The 21,861-nt window shown below is 45.8% G+C and overlaps 1 protein-coding gene across 1 annotated transcript in view; it reads left to right on the top strand.

The window, feature by feature from the left end:
• Positions 1-1,939: 1,939 nt before the first annotated feature.
• The window catches only part of LOC135902703 (xyloside xylosyltransferase 1-like), a 44,753-nt gene continuing 24,831 nt past the window's right edge, over positions 1,940-21,861 (top strand). The window contains exon 1 of the mRNA XM_065432927.2: positions 1,940-2,635. Within this exon, the coding sequence (XP_065288999.1) occupies positions 2,147-2,635 (489 nt within the window). The 5' untranslated portion in view covers positions 1,940-2,146. The remainder of the gene's footprint in view (positions 2,636-21,861) is intronic.

Raw genomic sequence — 21,861 nt, forward strand, 5'->3', positions numbered from 1 at the left:
ATACACACGAAATCATTCTCCAGTTCTGGTGGCGTTTTCTCTACTTCCTTTTTAAATAAGATGTTGATCCCTATATATTTTCATAAGCAACAAATACATTTGTTAATTTTCGCTTTTTTCTTCCTGTTTGGCTGTTGCCATGGCTCTCTCCCTCAGTAGGTCGCTTAACTTCTCAACTCCTAGCGACTCTTGTTTCCAGTTGCTAATTTTGCACGAAAGGTACTGTACAATTAGGGAGAAACCAGACGAGGTAATGGGTAACAGTCATATTACTTATGGGTTTAACAGTTATTGCAGGGTTTGCAGACGGACGCTGTTTCGCGTGATCTTATTTTACACCTTATCTAACTGATATCATGGGTATATGGTTCTGAGGAACTGCCAGCATTGCGGTGGTCCGCCACTCGAGGAAATAATGAAGCAAAGTGAAAAGTTAAGCTCGATTGGGGTTTTCTCCGGCTGCCACTCGTTCCTCAAGCATACAGACCAGCTGACTACGAACTAAATCCCTTTCCTGGTCGCTGAATCAGTCTAAACAAAGAAGGTTGAACTAACGAAGCAATAGCCATGCGCGTGTCCGTTGAATAGATCTCGAACGCATATCGAACTAATTGCGCGGGCACCGAATCGATGAGAAAAACTGGCCCTCACACCCCCAGGAAATGCCTATAAATACCGTCATCCAAAAGGAGTGAAAAAAATTATCCGACGATTACGATACTCCCTAATGCGAAATTTGAGCGCAGCTCTATACGTGTTTCCATTTCGCGATATTTTGAAGCAAAGAATTTGAGAGAGACATGTAGCAGAGTCGGTAATGGTCGAAAATCTGATCTGCGGATCAAGCGAGCCGGCGTTTATACATGACTCGTCAAAGGTTCCAGTGTGATCGCTGGTGCCGCATGGCTTCCAGAAAGTACTATACAATTCGCATAGCGCATACAATCAGATTAAGAAACAACCTCACACAATAACAACCAAAACAAGCGCGAACGAGACCGACCCAACAGAACCAAACAGGCGCGGGCGAGAGCTTTGGCGCGAGCAGACGATAGTACGAAACGAGCGGATCGGCTGAGACCAGACACGAGTGCGCATCGAGCCGTAAGGAGGGTCCGCATGACACCAGCATCGCGCGCGCACGTCACTGAAGGGGCCGCTCTCATTGGTCTCCGCTATTCGCGGCTCGCGTCCTTCGTCTCCCACTCCAGCGAAGGGGGCGGAGCTGGTTACGAGGCCGACGCCGACGACGACGACGCCGACGACGACGCGAAACCCAGGAACGGACGCCAAAGAGCTGCGCTCTAAAAGGCAGCGAAAAGTTGACCACCGAATAGCTGTCAAGTCCCAACATTTATTGGCGGCGCTTTGGGAATGTGTGCAGGGGCGTAGCAACAGGGGGGGGCCGGGGGGCCGTGGGCCCCGGGTGCAAGGGGCCAGTGAGGGGGGGGGGGTCATATACGTCTGAAGGCACCCCTCTTTCTGCCGGCTACACCCGGAGAGGGGGGTGACAGAAGACCTATGGGCCCCGGGTGCCAGACGACCTTGCTACGCCACTGAATGTGTGTTAGGATTGATGGCGCGGGGAGTCGCTTAATTTCGGGGGGGGGGGGAGCTCCCCCGGGCCCCCTCCCCCCCTGGGTATGTGCCTGATTGTAAGCATATGGCAAAGCATACGACATTGTTGTTCCGGCTGCTTGGAAGGTAGTTCTTCACGAATGGAACATTATTTGTTTTCAAAGCACCCGCGCTTATGTACGTCACAGGTCACGTGACTATTTTGCCTGGGTAGAGCGTTTTGTTTGGCTTTTCCTCTCTTGACCTCCTCACTCGACCCCAAGGTTGCGCCGCAAACCGCCTCCCTTCGCTTCTCCCAGCCCCTTCTTCTCCTCACGGACCATCGCGCATGTAGCCACCATCGCGCATGCGCGGCTTGGACTGGGGCGATGGGAGCACAGCGGTACGGCCACGCACGGAAACACGGAAAGCGCGCAAAGTGTCAGCGAGAGCGGTGCGCTTCGCGTGCGCTTGCCGTGCAGGTGCGTACCGTGCGCGCGGATGCCACTAATGCGTTTTGTCAACTGCCACGGCGTTGGTGTATGCGTCCAGCGATGTAGCGCCCGTAAGCGCTGCGTGTTCGGTGTAGATGGAGCTTGTCACTTCTCGCAAACATTGCACACGACAGCTGCTATTCGCCCTCGGCGTCGTTACGGTGCTCGTCATCCTCTACGCCAGTCCACGCGAGCTGCGCAACGCAATCGGAGGTGGTGCATCCCGGGATTCAGTGCGACAGAGTGCCGTAACATCGTACCGCAACAACAGCAGCAGCAGCAACAACAACAATGCCAGCGCGTGGAAGTTTCCGATCAGAGTGCTGGGACGCTTTCGACACGAGTCGAGAGCCAATGCCACCATCGACTTGGACTACTCCGACCAAATGGTGCACGTACTGCTCATTTTCACGAACGTTCGTGAAGCGAGTAACATGCGCGAGAAGCTGTCGATCTGCCTAGGCTCTCTGATCGCCCTGAGCAGCGTCCCGCTTCGAGTCTACATCGTCACGGACGGCCCCAGCGCCGATGTGGCCCGGCAGGTTCTCGCGGACGCCTCCGCCAAGGCCTCTTCGGATGTGCTGGTGAGTGCATTTGCATGCGCAACCGCAGCAGACATCAAGCGTGGTTCGCCCCGTCTCCTCTTCCCTGTAGTTCATCCTGTCCGCCCGCTTTACAATTAGGCCGCGGCGCCGCTCGAACGCCGACCCCGAGAAATCGTGGTGAAACCCCCCCTCGCGCGTGCCTACGGTGCCTATCCCCGCGGGAGAGGGGGACGGTGAACGGTGCAGGGGACCGCCCTCACAATGTTTGGTTGCCCGCGCTGTGGTGTGCGTGGGGCGCGCGGCCTTCTCCATGGGCGTTAGTCATATTTCCAGTCTGGCTATTCCGCTGGGATTTGTGCGGCTGTGGCGTCTGTTCGAGAAGCATGCCGCTTAAACTTTTTCTCACGGCTTTTGGTGAACCCGTTCGTGCGATCTCGCTAATCAAAACAAAGTTCGGAACGAAGGCACGTTCTTTTTTCTTTTCGCGGTTCCCTGTGCTTTTACTTGTGCAACTGTGTGCGTTTTCTGTTGCCGCGAAAACGGTAATTGAAAAAGAAGCGAGATTTGCGAGATTTTACTGCGGCGCATGCATTTATGGCAACAGCTCGGTTGCCGACGGGTACCAGCGCCAGGGAGGGTGCTCTCCTTTGTATGAAGCAGCAAGACAAGTACATAACATGTGAGGCAAACTCAGAAAGCACAGTAGTTTACCATTGTACACATATTCACCATCATACACCGTTGTCACTTCCTAGCCGACACATATTTCCTTGTGATTCCTAATGCAAAAGGCCTCTTTCAGGTCAAGTGGTTTTGATCACTGCTTCACAGAGTCTCAAATCTGCACCTACACATGTTATAGTGTGTAGCCGAATGTGAATGCCATGACCCTTTTAAAAATGTGGTGTGTATCCTATAGGTCACTCCAACAGTACATGCCACGATATGTTTTTATGACACAATGGTCTAGGTCCCCTTTTACAGCTTTTATCAGAAAGCACACTTGTTGATAAAGGAGCAAACACTTTCTGACTTTTTGAAGAAAGCACATTCACTCACACAGTATCTGCTGAAGCATTGTTAAGGCTGCAGGCTGTCTTGTCTAGACATGCGATAATGGCCTATCTCATTTTCTTGTTTTGTTCCTGCATTTCTTGCCACCTGTCTTATCTTGCTTTCTTGAGTTGTTTAGGGACTGTTTTGCACGCACAGCCACTCAGTTTGGCAAACCAAGCTTGGCAAATACACATTGTCTTCAATATAAAAAACGTCTCTGCTAAGATTTGCAGTGAAGGTTAAAGTGACATTGAAGGCATATTTAGCGCCAGCAAACAAGGACAGAAGGGGGACGACACCACAGTGTGTCTTCCTTCTGTCCTTGTTCGCTGGCGCTAAATATGCTTTCAATGTCAGTCTGCCAACACGCCCAACAAATGGCAACGCTGAAGGTTAAAGGGGTGACACGTCTGCTCCACTTTTTCACAATTTATGAATGCCCTGAATTGAGCGAAGGGACAAGTTTTAATTCCTTTCAGAGAATCGGCTTTTCTGACTACGATCAGGTAGCTGTCTGTATAATCAGGAAATGTGTTAGGCCAGAGCTTTATCAATCCTAAAGTATTTATGGGCTTTCGAGTATTCCACCACATGCTCTTTACAGCTTTCAGTATGTTCAGAATAGCTACTGCAATAGCTCATTAAAACTGTGCTGTCGCACGGCCTAGCACAAGATAGTGGGCTTGATTTGGCCATAGTGCTGGCATTCCAATAAGGGTGGAATGCAAAAACACTCGTTTATTTAGATTTAGGTGCACGTAACCTATGCTAGGTGGTATAAATTAACCTGGAGTCTCCCACTATGGTGTGCCTCTTTATTGTTTCTAGGAGGTCTACACAGTTCCTCAAGAGCTTTACCGCAATGTGTGTTCTTATCAATTGAAGCCATAGTGATGGATTGACACAAACAAGAAAGATGACGAGACGTGCACTAACTATCAACTGAATTTTATTTCAGGAAAGCATGGTACTTATACCGCCAAACGTCTGGAAATCATCGCACGCACAACTTAACGTTTTCCAGTTAACGTTTCAAGGCAACCTTTCAAGAATCACCCACGGGCCCTACACTTCACTAGTATAGATTGGCTTTTAAAGGAGTACTCAAAAATATTTTCAAAGTTATAGAAACTCTACTACATGCTTCTCACACAGAAAAGCATCACATTCAGCGAGTATGAAAGATGGGAAGCACTTGTGAGATATTATAATTTGATGCTGAAGTTCATTCAGATTTCTGGACGTGGCGTTATTGAAATTGTTGAGACATCATTACATAGAGCAAAATATGATGACATTGTGTCGCAGTAAAGCTAGGCATGATTGTGCTGCTCATAAAAAAATAAACTAGTGTTCTACGCATCTCTACTGATTGTGCATGCGTGTGGGAGCTGCAGCAATCGTAGAACAAAGTGAGCCAGTATATCTTGCTTCCTAATGCAGCTCAAAGGTATATATGATCTCTTTGCAAGGCAGTTCTTATTACTGGTATGTTATGGATGCGAATAGGTACAGAGGGAAGAAGGAAAGAATCGCTAATATGGCAGCGTGTGTTGTGTCCAGCTTTCACTGTCGACATATTAATTAAGTACTTTTGATCAGTTACGTGTTACGGCAGTTTTCTAGTTCATCAATTACGTTTTCTTTAACTTGGTAACAGGCTCTGTAATTCAGGTACCTTTTTTCACTAACCAGTTAGATTCAACCAGTTGCTTTATTGACAAGACAAGCTTTAATAGGTGACAGAGCTTTGAGCATTTGAACTTGGCAGCAACTACGGTAGAATGCTTGTGTTATCATGCCACGTAGCAGCGTCGTGGATGAACAATGTTCAGATAGGCAAACCTGGTTGCTCAGTACGTATTTGTTTTCCCATCTTAACACTCCAACAGATTTTGGCTGAGGAACTGAACCGGTATTGCTATGGCTCGATAGTGACGGTTCCTTAAAGACGATGTACAGACAGTTTTTTGGGGTATTTTTTGGCCCTACCAATTGGCGCCTCCTTCGAGCAGCAGCAATGAAGCGCTGTGCTTCATAGAGAATCCACCAGCAAGCATCCCGACACTGAGTTACGGCAGTCTTGTGCGCAAGGTGTTCATATGTTACAACACTGTCCTTCTCTCCAGCACATACATTGAGCTGGAGAGAAGGACGATGTTGCAACATTGAGCGAGTTTTCAATGTTGCTGCTGATATCTGATTAAAGAAACAAGCGAAGGGGAAAGACGAAAATATTGTGGAGCAGTTGTTAGTCAGCTAAACAATGTTGTTTGAATGGCTGCAGAGGGTGCACTGAAAAAGCCTGGCCAGCTTGTTCTATTTAGTTACGTTTGTGCAATGTTAATAATGGTTGGGAGGTAATGTAAAAGTCATTGATTACTTTTTACCAATTTCTCAACTAATTTTGTTGGGCTGTAATTAGTCACTGAACTCAAATTGAATTTTCGAATGAAGTAGTTGTAATCTATACCTTTTTCCTGTAACGAGTACAAGTCTGAGTGACACAGTCTTGGTGTGGTTTGTAATATTGCCTGAGCAGAACATCCCATTTATTTATTTATTTATTTCCCATAGCACTGGCATTATTATAAGGTCCGAACAGTGGAGGTGTAGATTGAATATGACACGTAAAACACAAAGTGCAAAAATCTGAAGTAACAAAATAATGTATGAACAAATTCTTGAAAGCATGCATATAAGCAATGAAAATATAAAGCAATGCAATCTTATTTATAGTGGAGCATTGAAAGAAATTTGAAAAGTTAGACAGCTGAACAAATTAAAATTAATGAGGAAACTAGGGCTAGAGAATAGGTAGCTGGCAACTACAAAAGTAGCCAAATATTCAGTGTTTACAGTGAAACAAATTTAAGTGCACCTGAGTGCAAAACTTTTTGTGTCAGGAAAGCAGCAATGCAGCTAAATTTCGTCACAAATTTGCTGTTTAGCCTGGAATATATTTTGTAAATGTGATGGTACTATGAAGAAGTATTATTTAAACTAATGGATTCGCTGGGTGTAATGGCTGTGGCCGAATTTCATTTCTTCATGGATACCGTGCTCCAGAAACTTCTGTGCCTGAAGATGCATAAAAATTCAGCAGAATCGACGTTGATCAAATATTTGGCTCATAGATGGTTAGCCCCTGTTATTGTACTTGGAAATAATGGACCTTAAAACGTTTCTTCTGGTGATGGAGCACGCTAGAAAGTCTGCGTGATGGATGTTTTCCTTGACATAGTGTAGTGATGAAAGACTCCAGCTCAAGAATTAATTCTAGTGCATTCAAAGGCAAGCTTCCGTTCGCAACCTTCTGTGGTATGGCATGGTTTTGTGCTTATTATCCGGCACACAGTTGATGACTTCATGTCATAGTGCCTTAGTGGCTATGGTATTGAGCTGCCAGGCATGAGGTTGCAGGTTTGATTTCCGGCCACGGAGGCCACATTTCAGTCAGGGTGAAGTGCAAAACTGCTCGTATGCTGTGCATCGGGTGCACTGTATGTATTTAAGAAATTCATCTGCAGTCCCCATTATGTTGTGCCTCATTATGAGATCACGGGGTCGGCACGTAAAACCCTAGCATTTAATTTTTAGAGTTGGCGCCGCATCTAGCTTCCAGATTGTGCGCCACATGTGACTGTACTGACGAGAAGCTGTGGTCATGAAAGTGGGCTGAAGCACGATTGCATTGCATTCTGTGTATTTAGTGATTTAGGGATAGTGATTAGGGAAGATTTGGGGATATCAACCAATTACATGCCTAGTAATGCAGTGTTAGCAGAACGTTTTTTGCACTCGACTCGGCCAGCGAGCTAGGGCTCAACCGCAGATGCAGTGTGCTCAGCTGCAAGCGTGTGAGCAGCTGAGCACCTCTGTTCCACCCAACTTGCTCGTCAAGTGGAGCGAGCAAGACGGGTGAAAATGCAGACTAGTTGCCTCCGCTGCAACAGTTCTGCTAATATCCTCCAGAGACACTTTGCATCATTGAAAATGTCTTGCGTAACAAGATCAAGGCAAGAACTTTACACCGAAGGCACGGTTGTGAGCATGATGATTTTTCGATGAGGGCACAAATGGTATGCCAAGCGCTTTCTATCCAGCTATTGCGCCTAGCCTCGCAAGCCGCGAGACTGCAATAAACCTGCACTTAAGTGCTAAAAGAAAGACACGCTCAATTCCAGTAAAGTGCTTCAAAAATTACAGCAATAATAAGTACATTGCTTGGCCAGCTTTAACCAGTGAATGTTATATGCTATAAATTTCTTGCTGTAGTCTCACCTGCAACCAGGTCGTGCAGTATGCAACAGCATTTCTGCTGTCAGCATGAAACGCTGAGCTAAATCCTGTTGTACCTTCAATCAACTGCTGTGGCAAAGTGGGCTTGCGCATGCGGAGCAGGCAGTAAAAAAATGTTCTACTAGAACTGTCCACTAACTCGTGGTTCGCAGCTGTGCGCACCAGCACCAACGAATTCACCAGCTGTTCCCTCTCCTTCTGCATTCTATCAGTAACTTGAAGCTCTGTGCCCTACAGGATAGTGCCATTAGTGTGCGGTTTACAAAACAAGTATCCAAATTCGAAATTCATTTCTGGGTTCTTTTAACCGGTCACGCTGCCATGTGTGTGCATTCCATAGGCACAAGCCCAAAGCGGTAGCCTGGAGGGGCCAAGACAAGTTTTCCATGAATTACCCTTATGCTGTAAAAGGCTGCTTCAAGCATGCAGGTGCTGCTGTCGACCCATTGTAGGCTGCCCCAACTTGCATTTGGGAGGCGTTTGAATGGACACTGAAGAGGAACACAAAGTCCGTTGAAACTGATATGAAGCAGTTAGGCCGGCCTTTTATTGAGCCCTACCGTCCACATTGATGATGCCTTCATTCACATGGGCAATGAAATAGAAGGGCGCACATATGATGATGATAATGTACAGATTAGGAAGAAATTCATCATGAATGCGAACAAAACTATTATTGTGATAGCAATTATATTGACACCCCAAGCGATTTTTTGCCGTCGTCATCACCGTGAGGTTCCGTATACAGGGTGTTGCACGTAACATGAACCAAGGATGTTAAAAAGTGGTTAACCTCAACTGAATGAAACTGACGACATATGGTTTGCCTTCATGTGACGCTCCTTAGGGTGTTTTTTATATTGTGCTTAATTAGTTAACTAAGATGACCTATGCAAGATTTTTAATTTTCACTTTAGGCTCGAGTGCATTTCATTACGTTGTAAAGGGTATTCCAAAATGACCAAATGAATCTTTTGTGGCAATGTACATGCTACATGGTAATTTTTTCCAGCGTTTAAAGAAAGCCAGCGAAACACAAAATAAAACTATGTGACTGTGCTCATGCACTATCATATTGCAGCGCTCTCAACCGTGCTTCGAGCCTATCGCTTATCAGGGACAATGGTGCTTCCCTTCCGTGTGTCACCGTCAAAGATGCTGATGCACTGTGAAGCTGATGCCTAGGGCCACGGCGCTCACTTCGCCAGGGTCTGCGCGCGTGGTTCCTTCACACAAAGTGCAGTTTGCCCTCTACAACGTAACACAACTCACTTGGTCCTAATGTGAATATTAAATTTTTTGCATAATTGATCTTAGTTAATTAACCAATTAAGCACAGTATAAAAAATACCCTAAGCAGTGCCACATGATGGCCTACCATATGTTGTTGGCTTCATTCAGATATGGTTAATCGCTTTCTTTTTTAATCCTTGGCTCATGTTACGTGAAACACCCTGTCATCATCATCATCATCAGCCTGGCTACGTCCATTGCAGGGCAAAGGCCTCCACCACACTTCTCCAACTACCCTGGTCATGAGCTAACCTGTAGGGTGCAAACACCCTGCATATTTAGATATATGCACGCTATATGCCACACCATTCTATCACTAATGTTGCTCCTGCCACATCTTACATTTTTGATAAAATTATTCCTCTGAATTTTGAGAATGGCTGTGCGCAAACAAATGTCCTGAAAGAAAACACCAACAGTGCATGCCTATCATCTTAAATCATCTCAGACTTAAATATTGAAAGTGCGAAACAATAACAGAGCTCAAACCCTAAAATGATGTAATTTTATTGGCATAGCTGTGCACCATTTCCAGGATTGGTGCAGGAAAGAGGTTTGAATCGTACACAATACGGAAAAGTGGTGGGACAATTGCTAAAGAAGACGCTGGCTTTAATTAATAGACATAAATGAAGTTGTCCGATGGCAGGATCCAAACAGGAGGGCCACAACAGTGTTTTACTTAGTCATCTTACATTTACTTATGCTGGCACTACTACTACGAGTCTTACACTTGTAATATTCTCACATGTTGGTATCGCAGTCATTGTTTTGCCGCTAAATCGACTGTGATATTTTGTTTTTTGAAGTGAAAATTTTTTTTCTACCATCCCATGGTTTAGACTGGGTAGGCCAGTCTGTTGGTGGTCAGGCTCTTACGGAGTAGATTCCTCGTCACTCTTAAAAAAAAGAGAAGTGGGATTTGTACCTTGGCCCCCTCAGCGCAGCAGCCCGATTCTCTAACCATTAGGTCACGATTGCATTTGTACTTCTTTTATGGCATGCTGTGTTGGCCTAGTGGCCTTGTTGTTGTGCTGCTAAGTCCAAGGGCGCGGGATCGAATCCCAGCCACGGTGGCCATATTTTTAGGGGGATGAAATGCAAGAATGCCCGTGCACCACGTGTTGAGTTCATGCTAAGCAATTCCACATTGTCAAAATTCCTCCGCAGTTCCAAACTACGGCGTGCCTCATAATCATGTTGTGCTTTTGACATGTAGAACCTCAGCATCTAATTTTTAAACTTTACTTCTCTCATGCCAACACCAACTGGCTCTTTCAGATGGTTGCCACGAGTTGATTATGATGATGATTTCCACGCTATGGCAAATACCCACAATGACAATTGGCCAAAAAGCGGGCGGCGCATATAATGCCAGCACCAGCTAACTCTTTGAGATGTTCGCCGCATGTAGGTGATTATGATTTCTGTACTATGGCATATACCCACAATGGGGAAACAGCCAAGAAGCGTGTCCACGTGTTGATTATGGTGATGAATTCTACACTACGGCACATACCTACACGAAACGGTTGGCCAAAAAGGCAGGCAGCGTGCGTAGGTGCACTAGCATGTGTACGTCATCCTCTGGCTTGGAGCACGGCGGCCGTGAGAAGATGGGAAAACAATGTACGGTTTGAAATTTCAGATCTTTCCGCAGTGCGTAGCGATATAATACATTGCAGACACAATCGTTGTCGCACATTGTATGCGCTTGTCGGCTCGAAATGGCCAGACCTGGTGAAGGGCCATTTAAGATGTGCTGTAGTGATTTCCTGCTTCAGCCAGCAACAACAGCGAAAAGTTGCATCTAGCCACCTATTACAGTGAAACCTTGTTAAACCATAGTTGGCCAGATCTTGAAAAAAAGTACGCACTAAACGTTAGTACTGCTGAACCCAAATAGCATGAGATCGCCCACTTGCCGGTCTAAAACGGAACTCGTAGAGTGCAGTGAAAGGGCAAAAACATGCAGTGTTTATTCACTTTGTGCAACAAAAGTCTATTATTTTCGTTTGATGCCGCGGCGGCATGGCAACGACGACAGTGGCCTCAAACTTACTGAACCTGCGAGCCAGCATTTCAGCCAAACACTTGGCAAACACTCGCATGACAGATTCCTTGTTGGCATTGCATATTCTCCGTTCATGGGTGCGATAGGGCTGCAGAAGTTGCGGGGCACCTTTTTCATTGCAGGGTGCCGTTCTCGTCGTGACGATTACATTTATGAGCCTGACGTAACCTGCAGCTTCTGCCACTGTTAGGCCTGAATGACCCGTGCCGTCGCTTACCGTGTCGTCCTCATCGCTAGTGTTAGCCAACCTTTCAGCAACAACAGAGGCAACGATGGCGAAAAGTCGGACCTCATAGCCGACATCTGTTCGCGGTTGCAGCAGCGCTGCCAAGCAACTTCCTCGCATTCCAAATGCGGCACACCTTAGTCGACTGTAGATCCCTGTCGCGTGCCAGCACCGACTTCTTCGTGCCACGTTCCATAGCACGAATGCTGTCCAATTTTTCATTTATGCTGAGCACTTGGCGTTTTTGTCCAAGCTTCAACATAACGCGAGCCCTTGCTTGCGTAAGGCCACAACGCTCTGGCCATAGAGCTTTATACAATAATTACTAGAGGCAACTCTGGCGCTAGTGTCTACGGGAGCTACAATGGAAGCGGTTGTGCCAGCATGGGAATTGTGGGAAGTACGTGGATTTGCCTAAACTTAGTCCTTCTGGCTTGAAATGGCTTTGCAACTTTGTAAACTCGTCATTTTCAACAATGTATTGTGCAATAAGTAATTAAATAAGCATTATTAATATTGTCTGACGGCAGGATTCGAACACAGGAACTCCAGCACAGAAACCTGATATATAAACCATTAAGCCACAGGCGCCTGCATCGACAAGCGATGTGAAATGCCCTTAGGAATTTATCGCGGGCATGCGAGTGTCTTAAGACACTTGGCATGTTTCGATTTCGCCACCGGGACTAGCTCAATCTTTGCAATTAGTAGCAATTGTGTGTGTTCGCAGTGTCTTCTGCACTTTGAAGAGTATAGATTGCTCTGAAATTTATGACAATGAAGGCATAAATAGTCTAATATACAAAGCCATAAGAACTGAATCCACAAGCATAGAGTTTAGACAAATCCATGTACTTTCCGTCATTCTCATGGTAGGTCAATGACTGCAACGCCAGAGTTTGCTCTAGTATATTGTAGGAAACTCTATGGCTCTGGCATGGCGCCAAAATAATGCTCATGTGGCGTCATGCGCAAATGCACTGGGTGCTTCGAGGCCCTTGTTCTGATCTCTGAGGCTTGTTTTTCTGCCAGGCTGCCCGACAGGGACAACGCATCACGTGATTGCGCAATGAAAAATGGAAACACTACGTGTTAATCGATACATACGCAATAAAGTAATGCAATTTATGCAGATACAAAATGCATTTTAATCAATGGCCGCTAAGTCGGGGATTTGACTTTACTACTTTTAAAACAAAATTACTGTTTAGGTGAGTACAGTTTAACGAGGTTTTACTGTACTTTGATAGCTGAAAAAGTTCTCTACATTTCTGTTTCTCGTTTTCAACGTTACACGATGTGCACAATTGGCGCCAACAGCTAGGAAAGGGGAAACAGGAGGAAAGTGCATTGGTAAGCCACCAAGAAGAGAAGAGGTGAATGGAGGCAGAGAGCATGGTGCACTACTGGGCACCTTTCATCGCTGGAGCATTAGATGGCTTTGCCGAATGCATTGCAAGGTGGAAGAGTTGGCAGTCTATCCTACTCCATCATGCTGACCGGAAGTCCTAGCCCACGCTCATTCATTTCTGTGCATCAAAACTTCGTTCTGAAATTGCACTTTACTTTGAACTTTATCAGTCAACCTGCTTCACCTAATCCCACTATTGACCCCAGAGAGTGCCTGTCATGTTGGCACTAGACATCAGTGAATGCATTAGACACGCATCACCTCCTGACAGAAAGGCCTATTTCATGGAAAAATGGCAGCTGACGTAGCATGCTTACCACATTCACCTGAATCTAAGTGCTCCTTAATTCCAAGAAAATTGGCCAGAAAAATGCCTGCCCGGTCGATCGGAACGAGAACGAGAACTGCAGTGCTAACCGTCTATTGCCAGGTCCACCTTTGCCAATGTCATTGCTATTGTCATCACAAGATGGTAACAGAACTAGTTCGCGCTTAGCATGGCAGTGACGCATTACTTTCAGTCTTTGATAGGGAAAGCTTATTCAAAATACAAATTGTTTTACTGCTAGGCTAGCAACAAACCACATCACATGTTCTTCGCGTTCCAGAGCAGTGCCTGTATCGCAGGCTTGAAGTAAGATGACAGAAACTGCGACTCTCCCATCTTGCAATGCATTTGGCATGGCCAACTTATGCTTCACCAATAAAAGATGCCTAGTATTCCATCATGTTCTCTGCCTCCACACCCCTCATCTCTTTATGGTTTACACCACAAAGCATCTGGCTCGCTGAAACACAAGTTGGAATGCGAGTTGGCGCTCCTGTCTATCTTACTGTGTCGACTGTCGCTGGTTGAACTAAGGAAGTGGTTAGTTTAGGCATGGGCCACCATCCCATTTGCTATTGCAATAGCATCATTCAATAGATGTGGAATATCAAACATTCAGTGGACTGTAGTGAGCAAATGTTGTGGTCCACAGACAGCGATAAAGTGCTGTCTGAGAGTGACGACAATGTAAATTGAGCACAAATAAATTTCGATTCTGTAACGGTAAACTTTTCTGATCTCATCTAGTTCTGCACGCCAGAATCGGAGGTATGCTACATTTTTCTTGTTAAATATTCAGGTGCATGTTACATTTCTACTTTGCTTATCTCTAATGTCATTTCTGCACTAGCATTCTTCTTTTAACACATAAAACTCGGTGCACATTTTATTCAGGGACATGTTAAATCGGCTAAATACTGCCTAATCAAGCAGCAGTATGTTTGGCCTTTTTTCTTTCTCTTCTGTAATTTGACATCCAGGATAATATGACTGATTTCATCAACATCAAGGCCAAGTCGACTGTTACGCAACAGCATCAGGTGCTCTCAGCTCATGTTTATTTCATCGAAGGGAGTCTTTACACACAAATGTATTAATGTGTCTGCTATGTGTGCTGTGTGCTGGCATTACAAAAAGAATACAGCAAGAGGTGCACTGTGACAGTTACATTTATAGCAGCACTTCATCACATTCAAAGGACGGCATTAGAGTCTGGCTTGTGCAAAACCTGTTCCCATTTTCATAAAATGCCTCCAGTATCTTCCTTTCTTTTGAGTTGCCTCTTTTCTTGTCTCTGTTTTTCGCATTGTTTAGCTGTTGTCGACTTGCCCAGTTAACCTAGTTTTCCTGCATAAGCAAGCCTTGAAACGCTGCCGAGCTTCAATTCTGCAGTAGTCACAAGTGGCCTGAAGTAATTAGGGAGGCAAGAAACCTTTGCTAATAAACTTATCAGTTATCACACATTTCTTGACATCTATCACTGCTACTAATGCTGGCCACACTGTTTTAAAAAAGATTTCACTGTATGAAAAAACGTTTGGCTTTCCTCATGTGAAGGAGGCGCGATTGCAGATCAAAGCTGAACATAGATGACAAAAGTGGGTGAGCATTTCTCAGGATGGCCTGGAAGCACTGTCATAATGTGGTATTGATCTCAAAACAAGAAAATGTAACAAACACCAATGCTGAATAGATTGCATTCTTCTTTTTATGTGTAGTGTAAAAATCAAAGAATAGTGTTGAACGAGTAGTACTCTGTTGCGGAATAAGATGGAGAGCTGTTTACAATGCTACTGGGGCAATAGCAGTGTTATACGCTAGCAAAAGTTTTTATATCCAGCCTCGGTGGACGTGGATTTCTCCCACAGTGTAGTATAGTGTCGCCCCCTGTCCGATCTATGTGTCATCGCACATGTCTGTTTTGTAGTTGTTTAGCTAGATGGCGCACCCCCCTTCTGTCATGTGACGAGCATTGGACCAATTGGGAGGTGTCATCTGGCGTGTGAACCCTTTATAAGCAATAAACAGCCGCCGGTCGGCGGAGTCTTCGTTCCGGTTTTCAACGGGAGCAGTTCGCTCCGCGTCTCCTTTACTGCGCCGGCGTTAGCCGCGCGTTCGCTGGTCGGGGCCCCTCGCTTGCCTGCCGCTGCCGACACAACACCATTGGCGACGAGGATGGGATTCCTGCAACAGTTCCGACCGAAGCCCCGGGAAACCAACGAGCTTCGTGAGTGAAGCGTCCCTTCCGTGTCTGCGCGGCCGGCAAACGTCGCCGACGCACATGGCGTCGCGAGGCTTCCGAGCCTAGGCCTACTCGCCCCCTTGCTCTTCCTTGCCTATTCCTGCAGCGAGCTCCGGCTTGCCTCCTGTACGCTACCCGGCATGGCTTTTACGGCGAACCTTCCCGTTTTTCTCGAAGTGCCCGGCCCACCGTTAATTCCCTGGTACCGCTGGAAAAAAATTTTTCAGGCCCACCTCGAAGCGGCCGGCGGCGGCGACTGGACGGACGCACGGCGAGCGTCTGCGCTCGTCAGCGCTCTCGGGCGTGAGGGACAACGGAAGCACTTTGCAGCTGAGGAGCAGGAAGCAGCAAGGCAGTTAACCAGCGCAGCGTCAGCTTCAAGCGAAGCAGAAAGGCAGTCGACCGGCGCAGCGTCAACGTCAAGTGATGCGGTCCCGCCAGCGTCAGAGTTTCCGAGACTCTTGCAGCGGCTTGACCGGCTGTTCGCCGCGTCAACAAATGTCCTGGCGGAACGGCACGAATTCACCAGTCGAAAGCAGTTCGAGGGAGAAGGATTCCTGGAATTCGTGACCGCATTGAAGGAGAAGGCGGTACAGTGCAACTTCGGCACAAACTATGACGAGCGCGTCCGAGACCAAATCATACATGGGGTAGCGAACGCCAGCGTTCGCGAAAAGTTGCTGGCTCATGGCGAAACCCTGTCCCTGGACAAGGCAGAAGAAATTGGACGCTCGTTAGAAGCCTTGCATCGAGCGAACCGCGCGTTCGGCTCCGAAAATGTACGAAGAATAGAGGCATCGCAACTTGGCGTTCCGTCGACGAGCCAAGATGGCCGACGTAGTCCGGGAGGCCATGAAGATGGCCGACTTCTTCCGAGAAGCCGCCAAGACGACGGACTTCTTCCGAGAAGCCGCCAAGACGACGGACTTCTTCCGAGAGGCCGCCAAGAGGGCCGACATTTCGCACATGGCTCCTCCAGGAACCGTGGTGCATGCAATCGGTGTGGCAGCACGAAGCATATTGCCACGTACATGAATTGTCCAGCAAGGAACCGGCGGTGCAACGCCTGCCACACGTTGGGCCATTTTGCATCCGTATGCCGAAAAACCCGTATTGTTCAACACGTCTCTTCCGCAGAGACGCTGTCTTCAGCTTCCGCAGGGCAGCCGTCCGCGTCTGTCTTGACGGTAAGCGCTTTTGAAACAAAAGGTTTGGAAGTTCCGGTCGTAGTTAACGGCGTCTCCATGCGACTGCCGGTGGATACGGGAGCGTCTGTCTCATTGATGACGGCCGAAGATTTTGGAAAGCACTTTGGTCGACAGCACAGACTGTCACAAACAACAGTGGACTTGAAAATTTTTTCCAAGCAACGCATCGACATTCAAGGCCTGTTTCAAACCACTGTACAGTTTTTTCAAAGGTCATGCTCCGTCACGTTCCACGTAACGACTACAGGAACATCAGTGCTGGGTTTAGACGCCATCCAACGTTTGGGCATACAGATCGACGGTGCGTCGCTGACATGTCGTCTACCATCGCTTCCTTCAGTACAGAGCCCCACAGGTGTGCCTCCGGGTTTTGATCACCTTTCCAGTGACGAGTTGGGTCTCGTCAACAACTTTGTGCACCGAATTCATCGGCAGCAAGATGCGAAACCAGTATCTTCAAAGTTGCGCCGACTACCCCTGGCTCTCCGTGACCAGGTCACAAATGAATTGCGACGTCTCGAGGACTGCGACGTCATCGAGCGCATCGACGCTTCTGAGTGGGTGTCTCCACTCGTGGTAGTGCACAAGAAGGATGGAACCATGCGGCTCTGTGTAGATTCACGGGAACAGGACAGTCTTGTGTCTCAAGTTCAAGAAAGGGTCTTGCCGAAACAGTGGCAGACTAAACAGTACGTAGACAAACGTAGAGGTGCTCAGGCAACTTGTGTCAAGGTGGGAGACACCGTCAGAATTAGATTTAACAGGAAAGGAATTTTTAAGTACAGTAAACCTCGTAAGGTCAAGGCCCAGGTAGGACCATCTACTTTTCTACTCAGTGATGGGAAGACGTGGCATGTGTCTAAGTTAACCCTAGTGATAAAGGATTCAGCACATAGTACATTGTGTACAAGTGATAGAGACTTTTTGTACTCATATTCAAACTTGGATAGTCATTCCGATGACTCGTCTGTTGTGACAGCGTCTTCTCATAGTTATAAGCATCAGCTAAGTAGCTTGTCTGACTGTATCACTTCCGAGTCTACGCAGTCAGCAGTCGTCTCTGATTCCGTGGGGGAATCGGTAGCCTCCCAGGACTTGTTGGGACGTCGAGAGGAGCTTCCTGGGCAACCCTCTCCAGCTTCGAGCGACAACCACATTCAATTGTCCAACCAGGGGGAGGGAAATAGTAGTGGGACGACTAGGTCTTTAAAGTCGACCGATACGCGTCGCAACCCCCAAAGTTCTTCTGAGGTACGCACGCGTCCTCATCGTGACAGAAAACGGCCTCCGTGGCTCGATGATTTTGTTTATGTAGTGTAGAGCACATTGCCGTCTTCGAAATGCCACGGCTAGGGGCCTCGCTGCGACATTTTGGAGACAGTCCACATGTTTTATTAACACAGGTATAAAGTGCTCCTTGTTGCGGTGCAGTGAGTTTTGTGCCGTGTTCCTTGTCCGACTTTGTTTGAGTGACTGCCTGTGTTTTGGTGCCCAAGATTGGTGCGCATGTACGTGAACTTGGGCGGGGACGGATTGAATTTGTTGTGGACTAAAGTGCGTGCTTTGTGTGCAACTGGTGCGCGTGTGTGAACATGGGGGGAATGAACTGAAATCGCCTTGGACTTAAGTGCGCGTCTTGTGTGCGCGTTTCACTGCATGTTTACTTTGTTTCCAGGGGGGGATGATGTAGTATAGTGTCGCCCCCTGTCCGATCTATGTGTCATCGCACATGTCTGTTTTGTAGTTGTTTAGCTAGATGGCGCACCCCCCTTCTGTCATGTGACGAGCATTGGACCAATTGGGAGTTGTCATCTGGCGTGTGAACCCTTTATAAGCAATAAACAGCCGCCGGTCGGCGGAGTCTTCGTTCCGGTTTTCAACGGGAGCAGTTCGCTTCGCGTCTCCTTTACTGCGCCGGCGTTAGCCGCGCATTCGCTGGTCGGGGCCCCCCGCTTGCCTGCCGCTGCCGACACAACACACAGCATTAATTTATGTACCCTCTTGTTTGTATTTCAAAGTGCAGCACATTTAGGCTTGTCCTACTAAACTAACAAAATGAACCTGCTAAGTTCCCCTCTCCAGTTGTGTGCCAGTCCCTGCTATATGGAACACTGCTTCAACAGAGTTCTTGCCTCATCTGCAGCTGCCATTGTTAATGGATCTTTCGCGGCCTTTTCTTTTCTCCTCTGCTGTTTTCACTTCTTACTACCCACCGCAGTGGCTTGGTGGCCGTGGCCATCTGCTGCTAAGCGTGAGGCCGCATGTTTGGTTCCTGGCCGCATTCCAGTGGGCACTTAAAAGGAAGCTTGAGATCAGCACAGACTCAAATTTTCTTAGTGAAGACATGGTTTGTACACTTCATGTGGGAAAGGAATTTACGTCGCTCTTTCAGCAAGCGTAGGAACAAAAAGTGTGTACCTGGAAGATTTCTAATGGTCAAACAACAAATGAAATTGATTTCATACTTTCTGCTAATCCCAGCATAGTGCAGGATGTAGAAATGTTGGGTAGGGTAAAGGTGCAGTGATCAAAGGTTAGTGAGGTCTACCATTCACCTTAATTTGAAGAGAGAAAGAGTAAAATTGGTCAAGCAAAAACAATCCAACCTAGATGCAGTAAGGGTAAAAGTTTCAGTCTGGTACTTGCAAACAAATATGCAGCCTTAGAACAGAGAGATGAAGATGGCATAGAGGTAATGAATGAAACCGTAACTAGGCTGGCTTGAGAAGCAGCAATTGAAAGTGGGAGGTAAGGTACCAAAGCAACCAGTAGGTAAGCTCTCCCATGTAACAAAGGACCTAATAAAAAAAAAACAAAGAATGAAAGTATCCAACTCAAAAGATCAGATAGAATTTCAATCAATCAATCAATCAATCTTTATTTTCATTCTGTCAATGATACAGAAAGAAGGACTGTGACAAAAAGCTGTTTTTAGAACAGCTTGACTAGGCCACAGCCCCATGGAAATATTTCGCAGCGGTAACAGCACTACCGTAAAATAAATCAAACTAACACACACTAATAAACTAACACACTAAGTAAAGGAAATGCTAAGGTAATACAGAAAGGTAGTTTTTACAGTCACCAAAAAATAGATACAGAACACTTTCTTAGAAAAATGAAATATCTGAAATGCTATCAAATAACAAACGTCTAGAATAAGTACACTGAATGTACAGAAAAACAAAATAGAAATCAATTTGTTACAAACAGTTACATACAACCAGATGAAACAATTCAATACGGTTATGGATTTGAGGAACGAGACAGTTTGTAGTATAACCAGTGTTAAGTAGTAGAAATTTCAGAGCTATACATCACTGTGTATAACTTGCGGATATCCTGATATGAACAATCAAATAAGTCAAAATTGTTAAGGTAATAGTGATTGAGGAGGGACGGAAGAGTGTAAGACAAGCGCTCTTTTCCGGAGTTTAATCGTACTGTGTCTACTTCCCAATTTTCTCCATGACGCGTGGGATAATTTAAATGCCTAATTCTTAAATTGGCCAGAACACGCAAATTTGTTATGTTCTTACAAGTTTCTAATTTGAATTTTCTGCTTAACGTATAATTGTATATTTGGTGTATTTTAAGTATTCCTGAAGTGCAGAATAAAACATTAGTAGATGCCGCAAAAGGTGCATTGAAAATATGCCTAATACATTTTTTCTGAACCAAGTATATTTGATTTAGATTTGTGACCGTCGTTGTACCCCATACTAGTTGGCAATAATTTAAACGAGAGCTAAAGAGCGAATGATAGAGTAGGAGCTTGATTCCTTTTGGAAGTAAGTATCGAAGGCGACCAATTACACCTGTCACCTGAGCTAATTTTTGCAGAACATGTCTTACGTGGTAATCCCAACTCATATTTGCGGAAAAAAAATATGCCCAGACATTTAAAATGGTCAACTATTCCAATAGTGTGAGTATTCAGTACTATGTCTTCATGAGGTGGAATAATTTTATTTTTTGGTCGGAATATAACAGCTTTTGTTTTATTTTCATTAATACGCATAGCATTTGCCGCTGACCATCTCTCTAGCGTTTTCATTGTCTGATTACAAGTTCTGATAAGCTCATGAATATCATGCCCTGAAAATAGTATGCTGGTATCATCAGCATATATTATGTATTTCGCCTCGCAATTAATATTTACAATGCCATTAAGATAGATATTAAATAATAGTGGGCCTAGAATACTGCCCTGTGGCACTCCACACAGCAAAGGTTTCACTCCAGAAATAGAGTCGCTTATCTGAACGACCTGCTGTCTGTTCGATAAATAAGAGTCAATAAGCGTTAGGGCTTGTCCACGAATACCATAACAATGCAATTTCTTTAACAATATTTTATGGTTTACTAAATCAAAGGCCTTTGAAAAATCAATAAAAATACCGAGAACGAGCGCCTTATTTTCAAATTGTTTAAGAATATACTCTTTTTGCTCCAGGAGTGCCAGTTCAACTGATTTATTTTTCCGAAAACCAAATTGATTAGGTATAAGTAAATTATATTTATCAATGAAACTTGAAAATCGAGTGTGCAGAATTTTTTCGAAGGCCTTTGAGAACACAGGCAAGATAGACACAGGTCTATAATTGCCAAAGTTATTTCGGTCACCTTTTTTTGTAAAGTACGGTCACTTTTGCTACTTGCATATTTAAAGGAAAAACAGAGTTAGTTAAACAAATGTTAAAGATATCGACTAAAATCGGCGCGATAACATCACACACGTCTTTAACAGGACGTATTTGAATTCCGTCGATATCGCAACTGGCGCTATTTTTTATACTTTTTATTGTCGATAAGACTTCGTGGGCGGTGACAGGACACAAGTACAATGACTGAGCGTTGTGAGTACTTACGTATTCGCACGCATCAGCCGGGGTTCCAGTCGTAATCATACCAGTGAAAAAATCATTAAATGCGTCAGCCAAAGCTGATCCATCCATATCAATACCGTCTACTTCTAGTTTGGAAACAGGGGCGGTACAGTGGCCGCGATGAAGGAGTGTGTTTAATCTAGACCACAGTACGTCAGAACGATTGCCAGGAACTTCAAGATATGTGGATTGATACTGAGTTCTCGCGGATCGCAAGCGTTTTGTAAGTTTGTTAC

The sequence above is a fragment of the Dermacentor albipictus genome, chromosome 2, assembly GCF_038994185.2.
Source record: "Dermacentor albipictus isolate Rhodes 1998 colony chromosome 2, USDA_Dalb.pri_finalv2, whole genome shotgun sequence".
In the NCBI taxonomy this organism is placed as follows: Eukaryota; Metazoa; Arthropoda; class Arachnida; order Ixodida; family Ixodidae; genus Dermacentor; species Dermacentor albipictus.